Below are 12,101 nucleotides of genomic sequence, written 5' to 3' on the forward strand. Positions count from 1 at the left end.
GCAGAGACTTTGACTCTCCCTATTGGTTGAGCGCTTCATCCCTGATCACTAACTGGCAGGCGCTGGCTGCCTGTTATCACTCTTGGTCCCGGACTTTCAGGAAGCATCTGATCTTCTATCTTTCTAAGTGGCTAATGAGCTTACAGCAAGGGTTCTCAGACTTTTTCAGTTCATGGCCCCCTTAATGTCTCAGTAATTTTTTCATGGATTTCCTAGGCTAGAAGAATTATCTAACATTTCTCATTGTTAAGTAGGTCCCAACAACTTAGTAGTAATTTGTGTGGTGTCCAGCAGACAGATGTTGCTTTGTCTCCCTCAGATTTTAAATTACTTTGAGAGTTCTTTTTGGCAACTCAGGTCACCTCAGCACAGAGTTTGGAAATTCTAAGGCTTAAAGTGCTATTTCCTGAGAGAAATGTGAATTTTAATAAAAGGACTTTAAAGACAGAAGAGCTATTGAAAGCCAAAGATGTGAAATTCTGGTATCAACAGAGGTGACAGGAAGAAATAATGATTCACTCAAATATTCTTTTTGTACTCATATACTTATCAGAAACTTTACTTTCATATGAACAGCCTGTTTTCTGTTAAGTAACATTAGCTTCTATTTGGAAAATGTTTAATCTGAGAGGCTGTCTACATTTATTTACAACAGAGGAAAACAAATGAAAGAAAGAAAAACTACCTCAGAGAATAATCATAAAACAGGTTATTACATAAATAGCAAACAAAACAACAGTGAATTACTCCAAAATTTCTTCTATAGTTCTCCACATAAGTAAGCTATTTTGTTTTTCCTCCTCCAGAAAGTCAGAAAGGTTTTAGAACTGAAAGGTATGCACCCAAATAGAAAAAAAAACTTTCTAAAACATTCATTTATTTTAAATGTATCTATAAGCTATCTACTACTCCACATCTTTTATTTCCCTTCCAAGGAACTTAGCAATATATCTTCCAAAAGCTATACTATGTATGTAAATTATACCCCATTAAAGCTGTGTGTGTGTGTGTGTGTGTGTGTGTGCGCGCGCACGCACGCGCACATATGTGTAAAACCTATAACAAAGAGAAAAATTCCTTTTAGCAATTATATGAGAAAGAAACTAAACCCTTTCCAAAACTTTGGAGGATTTTTCCGACAGTCATGCTTACTTGTTCCTGGCCTCTCATTTTTGGATTGAAAACGAGAGTCTCCAAATAAAATGAAAAAAAGTAAAATTGAGCAGGTGCCATTAGACTGAAAATACCTCTTTCATCTGTTCCTTCTTTGTTTCCTCAAAACAAGCCTTTAGTAAACGAAGCTTTTCCACATAAATTGTCCAACATGCCAGAACTTTTTGTAGAGTGGACTTCACTTTATATATATTTTTTCTATACATGCAAAAATGATATTCCACCATTGTATATTGTTTACTAATATTTGGATACTGGCCAGCTATAAGGTTAACAAAACAAGAAAGCAATTTAGAAAACAGTTTTTCATTAAGAGAATAATACTGCTAAGAAAAATACTCGCATACTAATTGACAGTAGTGAAATAAATATGTACACTAACAATATTAAAAGTGGATGAAAGAATTTTCTAAAGAAAACACATATGTAAAACCAATTTCTAAAACATTAAGGTACATAAAGAAAGCAAAACAAATGAAATGCTATTTTTAAGTGATGGTCATTCCATCAAAAAGTAATTGTATAGCTTTACCCAAATTCTTATGAATTTCTTCACATTTTTGAAAAGAGGTTTCAAGTTGAGCTAAGAACTCTTTTTCTTCAATAAATTTCTGGGGAAAAAATGAAAATAAAACATATTGACAGTTTTTATTTTTAAAAATGTGTCAAGAAATCCAGATAGACATATACACATTGATGAGCACTTAGGCACCAAAATTTCTTTACAGTTTTAATACTACATATTTGGGTAGGAAAAGAAGAAGAGTAGTTCACGAAGAGAGACAGTTAAGTTCTAAGAGACGTAAGCAATATATAGGTATGAGACCTGACAGCTTATCTTAATGCAGTGACATAGTTCTAAAACGGTTTTCCTCTCATGAGAAAAGGTAAGTATTTATAGCAATTTCAACAACTCCTACCATACATATTTATTAATATTGCATAATTTATATCAGCTTCTCTTATCTCATATGCCTTTATTAATATTGAATAATTTTTATTAGGTATGTTGAGTATGTTATAAATAGATACAATCCATCACACAAAAACTCTTGAGAAATACTATTACCGAAGTTATTATGTGCCTTAAGCTAGTAAAATCTATGGAAAAATAGACAGTTACTTAAAAACTCATTGTACACTTATGTGCCAATGGTATGATTATTCAAATGGAAAAATGAAAAATCAAGGTAGGAAAAATAAAATATTCAAAATCTAATCTAATACAGAATGATGATTCCTGTTTAGGAATGTACAGTATTTAAATCATAAATTGTAAATAAATCTTTCTTCATCATGTTTTTCCAATTTTTACACTGAAGTTTACAATCTTGGGTTTTTCTTTTTGGCCCTCATTCCAAAAACAGAGAAACAGGGAATTCCCTGGCACTCCAGTGGTTAGGACTCAGTGTTTCACTGCTGTGGCTCCAGGTTCAATCCCTGGTCGAGTAACTAAGATCCTGCAAGCCACGCAGTAAGGCCAAAAAAAAAAAAAAAAAGAAAGACAGAGTAACAGAAAGAAGGGTAATAAGGCCTAACTGTAGAAATGACACAGCCACTCTGCTTTAGTGTTAATTTACCAAATAAACACACACATTTAAATCATTTGCAACATTTTTTCCCTATAAATTGCAAGAGCTAAACCCCCTCCCCCAGAAAGCCTCAAGACAAAACACAGTTTTTCCCACTCTTAAAACTTGAAAGGCTAAGATTAAAATGTTCGAAGAAAAATTTAATTTTTGACTAAAACCATAAATCTGAGTGGGGAAAAATATTAAACAAGATGTCCAGTAAGTGAAAGTAGGAATTTTTTTAAAGGAAATAACATTGAACATTGAAACTTTCTCTATTATGTAACTTAGTCCGGTTAACTCAATCTCTTCTGTTGTGCTAAATAATGTTTTCTCTTTCTTACTCTTCCCAGTGTCTGTTATTTGCCTACCGGTAATTCTTTTCTCTAGGCAATGTTTAAGCTAATGAAAGCTACCAAGAAAACTCATCTCAAAACCTGAAAAGGTAAGGGAAATTGTGCTAAGGAAAAATGCAAATCCAGCACCATGGAGAACAGTTGTCTGAGACATGAAATAAAGCAGCTTACATGCCAGTCTTCCAGCAATAATTCCACAGATTCTTTGCTCCCGTATTTGATGTTCCAAACAACCAATTTTGATTTCACTTCATCTAGCAAACCAAGAACTGAGCACTTATAGTAATGAAATTCTAGAAGTGGAATGAATTTTTCCCCCGAAATGTTGTTGATTCTGGAAGATAGTGCAGGTTTTAGAATTTAATTTAATATTGTTGGCCAAATGTGAGAAATCCGTTTGGCATTTTTAAAAATATTGGGGCTTTAACTTTTTCTTTTAAACACATGGAACTCAAATGAATCCTCATATTTTTTTTTAAACAAAGTAAAACAAACATTGTGACTAGATATAAAACAGCTATTTCTAAGATAAAAATATCTAACAGAACATTTTCTGAAGAAACTATTCCCCTATTGAGAAATTCTATAATAAAATGTTAATCTCTAAAATACTTTACTAAACCTGAAAACTTCCATATAACTTAATGCAACTGTAATTTCAACATTTCACTTTAACAGCTTTCATTATTAAGGCTAATACCCTCTTAATATCATTCTAATAAGCTGCTTAAGAATAATGAGAAAAGAGAAGATGATGTGGACAACCACAAATTAAACAATCTTCATATCTGTAGTTTTTCTGAGTTTATAAAGTGCTTTCATATACCTCCTCTCATGTCACCTAGTATTCTTGTGAGACATGAACAGAGTGATTACCATTACTCTGCATTTACAAATGAGGAAACATACAGAAAGACATAGTAACTTGGCCACAACCAAGATAAAGAGCTCAGTTTCTGACTATACGTCCAGAACTTTTTCCACCACCATATCCTACCAGGCAATAAAAGAGGAAGTATGTTAGCATGATACAATGTTACTATTACATAAAACATGAAGGAACTGTTATCAAGACTTAAAGACCTATTATCAGAAATTATCGAAAAATCTGTATTTTCTGGTCCCTACAGCACCATGTTAGTGCTCAAACACAAAGGTGTCAGCAGTTGTGAAAGGGTAGTGATACAAACCGTCTTTTCATTTCCTCCAATTTGTTAGGTGGTACCAATGGCAAATGTTTTTCATCTCTATTTTCAAATGTCAGGAGAGTATTCAAATGACAGTCAAATTTATCCATCAGACTCTGAAAAGAAATTTAGCATGATATAACCAGATTTATTGCCAAACACTGTAATTGAAGGCTTGTTAATCTCATTTGCTCTGTGCACGCACTGCATCTTTTTTCAAAACAAAAATCATAAAGCCCTTTCATTTTTAACTAAAATGTTGTAAATAAATATTTTCATCATAAATGTTTTAAACTGGACCACTTTACAGAGAGGCAGACTGCAGTTTCTCTGGTAACAGCTTTATCAAAATCTTTTGTTTTCAGATGTATTTTCCATTCCTTTGTGGGCTCAAATGCTATAAATCTCACCTATCAAATTCTATCATATCATTTTAGTGAGAACCCAATCTTCTATGATTTAAAACAATCTCCCCCCTCCTTTTCTGCCAGACTTTACAGAGTCCAGACTTTACTGGACTCTTCTTATTGTTTCCACCTTAAACTAGCAGAATGCTCGTCAAATAACTGAAGCTATCTTTTGGGACTCAAAAATCTCCACGGGAATCACCTAAACCATCCTCAAATACCCACTATACTTCCTTCCCTCCTTTCTAGGAACATCTTCCTCAAGAACAGTTCCTAACAAAGCACATATTTTTCCATGTTTCTATTCCAACCTGGAATAAAGTCATTTTCTCTTGCATTAGAGCCATGGCTTCATAATAATCCTGGGAGGCTGGCAAATCTTCATCTATAAGCTCCTCCACCCCCTGGAGCCAAGTTTCTATTTGATAGAGGGGTGAGGGCAAGACATGATTCAACTCTGTCTTCCACACATTAATCTGAAAAAAAAAAGGAAAGATGTTCTTCAGTAGACACCTCTATAGTTTATTTCTTCACATACGGCATGCTTAATTCTTTAAAGAATTCTTTTAAGACCACTCTTTAAAAATAGTATTTTAATTCTCTGATCTGTTAGACAAGGAAATCTTGATCAATAGGTAAATTTCTTAGTTCTAAGTATCAGTTGGCTAGCTGCTGATCGAGAACATAATTTGTTCAAAAGTAGAAGAGGGCACAAGAATAAAAACAAACGTTTTGATAAATCCATAATGAGTCATGAGAGGGAAATTAGAAATCGTTAAACCACCCCTCGAAGCAGGGGTAGACTGTACTAAATGACCATCAATTGAAATGTTGTATGCCCTTGTGTTCTCCGACATTACAACTATACTTCACAAGCAGATTTACAAATTACTTTCCTAACGAGCCCTAATCATATATTTACATTAGATATCTCTACCATATCTCCTGAATATTTGTGCTTCACCAAATCCCCTGCCCCCCAATCCAGCCAACCTCCTCCTTCCTCAGCCTTCCCAACACTCCTTAAATACATGAGTCACATAAATGCCAGCTACTTATTGCCCCAAACCCTGATTACTCTTCCAGGTCTTCGCCCTTGCTGCCCCTTCTACCTGGATTTTCCCCTGCTAAACAACATCAAAACTCACTCACAGAGTCGCATACAGGATAAACCCAAGGAGAAACACACCGAGAAACATAGTAATCAAAATGGCAAAAATTAAAGATGAAGAAAAATTATTGAAAGCAGCAAGGGAAAAACAACAAATAACATACAAGAGAACCCCCATAAGGTTAACAGCTGATTTCTCAGCAGAAACTCTACAAGCCAGAAGGGAGTGGCATGATATACTTAAAGTGATGAAAGGGAAAAACCTACAACCAAGATTACTCTACCCGACAAGGATTCAGATTCCATGAAGAAATCAAAAGCTTCACAGACAAGTAAAAGCTAAGAGAATTCAGCACCACCAAACCAGCTCTACAGCAAATGCTAAAGGAACTTCTCTAAGTGGGAAAGACAAGAGAGGAAAAGGACCTACAAAAACCAAGCCAAAACAATTTTAAAAATCGTAATAGGAACACACATATCGATAATTACCTTAAACGTGAATGGATTAAATGCTCCAACCAAAAGACACAGGCTTGCTGAATGGATACAAAAAAAAAGACCCATATATATGCTGTATACAAGAGACCCACTTCAGACCTAGGGACAGATACAGACTGAAAGTGAGGGGATGGAAAAAGATATTCCATGCAAATGGAAATGAAAAGAAAGCTGGAATAGCAATACTCATATCAGATAAAATAGACTTTAAAATAAAGAATGTCACAAAAGACAAGGAAGAACACTACATAATGATCAAGGGATCAATCCAAGAAGAAGATATAACAATTATAAATATATATGCACCCAACATAGGAGCACCTCAAAACATAAGGCAACTGCTAACAGCTATAAAAGAGGAAATCAACAGTAACACAGTAATAGTGGGGGACTTTAACACCTCACTTACACCAATGGACAGATCACCCAAAATGAAAATAAATAAGGAAACAGAAGCTTTAAATGACACAACAGACCAGATAGATTTAATTGATAATTACAGGACATTCCATCCAGAAACAGCAGATTATACTTTCTTCTCAAGTGTGCACGGAACATTCTCCAGGAGAGATCACGTCTTGGGTCACATATCAAGCCTCAGTAAATTTAAGAAAATTGAAATCATATCAAGCACATTTTCTGACCACAATGCTATGAGATTGGAAATCAATTACAGGGAAAAAAATGTAAAAAACACAAACACATGGAGGCTAAAAAATACGTTACTAAATAACCAAGAGATCACTGAAGAAATCAAAGAGGAAATCAAAAAATACCTAGAGACAAATGACAACAAAAACAGGATGATCCAGGGCTTCCCTGGTGGTGCAGTAGTTGAGAGTCCACCTGCCGATGCAGGGGACACGGGTTCGTGCCCCGGTCCAGGAAGATCCCACATGCCACAGAGCGGCTGGGCCATTGAGCCAAGGCCACTGAGCTTGCGCATCCGGAGCCTGTGCTCCACAACGGGAGAGGCCACAACAGTGAGAGGCCCGCGTACCACAAAAAAAACCAAAAAAACAGGACAATCCAAAACCTATGGGATGCAGCAAAAGCAGTTCTAAGAGGGAAGTTTATAGCTATACAAGCCTACTTCAAGAAACAAGAAAAATCTCAAATACACAATCTAACCTTACACCTAAAGGAACTACAGAAGGAAGAACAAACAAAACCCAAAGTTAGCAGAAGGAAAGAAATCATAAAATCAGAGCAGAAATAAATGAAATAGAAATAAAGAACACAATAGCAAAGATCAATAAAACTAAAAGCTGGTTCTTTAAGAAGATAAACAAAATTGATAAACCATTAGCCAGACTCATCAAGAAAAAGAGGGAGAGGACTCAAATCAATAAAATTAGAAATGAAAAAGAAGTTACAACAGACACCACAGAAATACAAAGCTTCCTAAGAGACTATTACAAGCAACTCTATGACAATAAAATGAACCACCTGGAAGAAATGGACAAATTCCTAGAAAGGTATAACCTTTCAAGACCAAACCAGGAAGAAATAGAAAATATGAACACACCAATCACAAGTAGTGAAATTGAAACTGTGATTAAAAATCTTCCAACAAACAAAAGTCCAGGACCAGATGGCTTCACAGGTGAATTCTATCAAACATTTAGAGAAGAGCTAACACCCATTATTCTCAAACTCTTCCAAAAAATTGCAAAGGAAGAAACACTCCCAAACTCATTCTATGAGGCCACCAGCACCCTGATACCAAAACCAGACAAAGACACTAGAAAAAAAGAAAATTACAGACCAATATCACTGATGACTATAGATGCAAAAATCCTCAACAAAATACTAGCAAACAGAATCCAGCAACACTTTAAAAGGATCATACACCATGATCCAGTGGGATTTATCCCAGGGATGCAAGGATTCTTCAATATATGCAAATCAATCAATGTGACAAACCATATTAACAAATTGAAGAATAAAAAACCATATGATCATCTCAATAGATGCAGAGAAAGCGTTCTTTTTTTTTTTTTTTTTCCAGTACGCGGGCCTCTCCCATTGCGGAGCACAGGCTCCAGACGCACAGGCTCAGCGGCCATGGCTCACAGACCTAGCCGCTCCGCGGCATGTGGGATCTTCCCAGACCAGGGCACAAACCTGCGTCCCCTGAATCGGCAGGTGGACTCTCAACCACTGCGTGACCAGGGAAGCCCCAGAAAAAGCTTTTGACAAAATTCAACACCCATTTATGATAAAAGCACTCCAGAAAGTGGGCATAGAGGGAACCTACCTCAACATAATAAAGGCCATATATGATAAACCCACAGCAAATTAAGGCCATATATGACAAACCCACAGCAAACATCATTCTCAATGGTGAAAAACTGAAAGCATTTCCTCTAAGATCAGGAACAAGACAAGGATGTCCACTCTCACCACTATTATTCAACATAGTTTTGGAAGTCCTAGCCATGGCAATCAGAGAAGAAAAAGAAATAAAAGGAATACAAATTGGAAAAGAAGAAGTAAAACTGTCAGTGTTTCAGATGACATGATACTATACATAGAGAATCCTAAAGATGCCACCAGAAAACTACTAGAGCTAATCAAAGAATTTGGTAAAGTAGCAGGATACAAAATTAATCCACAGAAATCTCTTGTATTCCTATATACTAATGATGAAAAATCTGAAAGAGAAATTAAGGAAACACTCCCATTTACCACTGCAACAAAAATAAAATACCTGCAACAGAATAAAATACCTAACAATAAACCTACCTAGGGAGACAAAAGACCTGTATGTAGAAAACTATAAGACACTGATGAAAGAAATTAAAGATGATACAAACAGATGGAGAGATATACCATGTTCTTGGAAGAATCAATAATGTGAAAATGACTATACTACCCAAAGCAATCTGCAGATTCAATGCAATCCCTATCAAATTACCAATGGCATTTTTTACAGAACTAGAACAAAAAATCTTAAAATTTGTATGGAGACACAAAAGACCCCAAATAGCCAAAGCAGTCTTGAGGGAAAAAAGGAGAGCTGGAGGAATCAGACTCCCTGACTTCAGACTATACTACAAAGCTACAGTAATCAAGACAATATGATACTGGCACAAAAACAATTATAGATCAATGGAACAAGATAGAAAGCCCAGAGATAAACCCACGCACCTACGGTCAACTAATAATCTATGACACAGTAGGCAAGGATATATAATGGAGAAAAGACAGTCTCTTCAATAAGTGGTGCTTCGAAAACTAGACAGCTACACGTAAAAGAATGAAATTAGAACACTCCCTAACACCATACACAAAAATAAACTCAAAATGGATTACAGACCTAAATGTAAGACTGGACACTATAAAATTCTTAGAGGAAAACATAGGAAGAACACTCTTTGACATAAATCACAGCAAGATCTTCTTTGATCCACCTCCTAGAGTAATGGAAATAAAAACAAAAATAAACAAATGGGACCTAATGAAACTTCAAAGCTTTTGCACAGCAAAGGAAACCATAAACAAGACGAAAAGACAACCCTCAGAATGGGAGAAAATATTTGCAAACGAATCAAGAACAAAGGATTAATCTCCAAAATATATAAACAGCTCATGCAGCTCAATATTAAAAAAACACACAACCCAATCCAAAAATGGGAAGAAGACCTAAATAGACATTTCTCCAAAGAAGACATACAGATGGCCAAGAAGCACATGCAAAGCTGCTCAACATCACTAACTATTAGAGAAATGCAAATCAAAAGTACAATGAGGTATCACCTTATACCAGTTAGAATGGGCCTCATCAGAAAATCTACAAACAACACATGCTGGAGAGGGTGTGGAGAAAAGGGAACCCTCTTGCATTGTTGGTGGGAATGTAAATTGATACAGCCACTATGGAGAACAGTATGGAGGTTCCTTAAAAACTAAAGATAGAATCACCATATGACCCAGCAATCCCATTACTGGGCATATACCCGGAGAAAACCATAATTTAAAAAGACACATGCACCCCAATGTTCATTGCAGCACTATTTACAATAGCCAGGTCATGGAAGCAACCTAAATGCCCATCATCAGATGAATGGATAAAGAAGATGTGGTACATATATACAAAGGAATATTACTCAACCATAAAAAGGAATGAAAATGGGTCATTTGTAGAGACGTGGATGGACCTAGAGACTGTCACACAGAGTGAAGTAAGTCAGAAAGAGAAAAACAAATATCATGTATTAACACATATATGTGGAACCTAGAAAAATGGTACAGATGAACCGGTGTGCAGGGCAGAAATTGAGACACAGATGTAGAGAACAAACGTATGGACACCAAGGGGGGAACGCAGCAGGGGGTCGGGGGGTTGGCGTGATGAATTGGGAGATTGGGATTGACATGTATACACTGATGTGTATACAGTGGATGACTAATAAGAACCTGCTGTATAAAAAAATAAATTCAAAAATTCAAAATAAAAAAACACACTCATTCATTCACTCATTGAGCAAATGTTTATGAATTGTGCTAAGAGCTGGGTATAAAGACACAGAAGGCTTCTGGAGGAGAGGAAGGACATGTGGTGGGGGGGGTGGTCACACACCACAGAGGGCTGTGCAGCGGTTAGATGCCAATTAGATGTACACGGGGGGCAACATGGAGGCACCTTATTTAAATATATGTGTTCAAAACTGAAAGTAAGGAGCAGAATAAAATACAATATCAATTCACACAACCTAAAAATACACGGACACATAAATACAATACTGCATTTTGCAAGGACACATAAAACAAAAAGATACACATTAAGCACAGCACAATGGCAGCCTAAGGAGAAAGAGGGATGGAAGGAGGGTATGGGGATAAAAGGAAGTAAACATAAAATTTAATAAAGGAATAAAAATAGGAGTATGGCCTTGCCCAGATCCATGTGTCATGAAGGCAAGAGTAAGTTTAACACAACCCTCCACATCTAAGGGTCAACCAGATAAATAATAGTCACAGCTCCTGCCTGAACCACCTAGTGGGGAAAGCAGACAAGGACACGGTTAACAGTAAAGTGTGGTCAGCAATATAAGAGAGCCAGGGCTTCCCTGGTGGCGCAGTGGTTGGGAGTCCGCCTGCCGATGCAGGGGACACGGGTTCGTGCCCCGGTCCGGGAAGATCCCACATGCCGCGGAGCGGCTGGGCCTGTGAGCCATGGCTGCTGAGCCTGTGCGTCTGGAGCCTGTGCTCCGCAACGGAAGAGGCCACAACAGTCAGAGGCCCGCATGCCGCAAAAAAAAAATAATAATAAGAGAGCCATTGGGAGGACTCCATGCTGATGATGAAAGTACGAGTTTTAAGTCTGTATTCTCTCTTACCATTATAGTTCTACTAGAGGAGTTGTCACTATTCTTAGAGTTAAATCACTTTTAGAGGAAAGAATAGGCAAAATTAGGTTATTTTTTAAGAATAGGTTTCTTTGATTCATTATTAATTCCTTGAAAAACATTCATTGGGTGCCCATTATATGCAGAGCAAAGTATCAAAAAAAACCTCATTAAACCAACAACCCAAGTACAAAGATGTTAAATGAGGACAAAGCTAGCCTCCTTTAAGGCAGTCAAATGGAACTATTTATACACCAGAAACATTAAGTATTACAGTTTTTGCATTTTGTTTTGCTTTTTTTAGCATTATTGAGGTATAACGGACAAATAAAATTGTAAGATATTTAAAGTGTACATCATCGTGATTTGATATACATTTACATCATAAAAGGAGTCTCACCATCTAGTTAATTAACACTTCCATCATTTCACATATTTATCTTT

The 12,101-nt window shown here is 36.3% G+C and overlaps 1 protein-coding gene across 2 annotated transcripts in view; it reads right to left on the reverse strand.

Annotated features, from left to right (window-relative positions):
• Nucleotides 1-12,101, reverse strand: part of SYNE2 (spectrin repeat containing nuclear envelope protein 2) — a 281,501-nt gene that overhangs the window by 217,139 nt on the left and 52,261 nt on the right. For both annotated transcript variants that reach the window (XM_065871886.1, XM_065871885.1), the window contains exons 11-15: nt 5,006-5,170; nt 4,291-4,403; nt 3,272-3,434; nt 1,706-1,784; nt 1,248-1,435 (exon numbers count right to left, since the gene is read on the reverse strand). In XM_065871886.1, coding sequence (XP_065727958.1) covers nt 1,248-1,435; nt 1,706-1,784; nt 3,272-3,434; nt 4,291-4,403; nt 5,006-5,170 — 708 coding nt within the window. The remainder of the gene's footprint in view (nt 1-1,247; nt 1,436-1,705; nt 1,785-3,271; nt 3,435-4,290; nt 4,404-5,005; nt 5,171-12,101) is intronic.

The sequence above is a fragment of the Phocoena phocoena genome, chromosome 2 (assembly GCF_963924675.1).
Source record: "Phocoena phocoena chromosome 2, mPhoPho1.1, whole genome shotgun sequence".
NCBI classification, from domain to species: domain Eukaryota; kingdom Metazoa; phylum Chordata; class Mammalia; order Artiodactyla; family Phocoenidae; genus Phocoena; species Phocoena phocoena.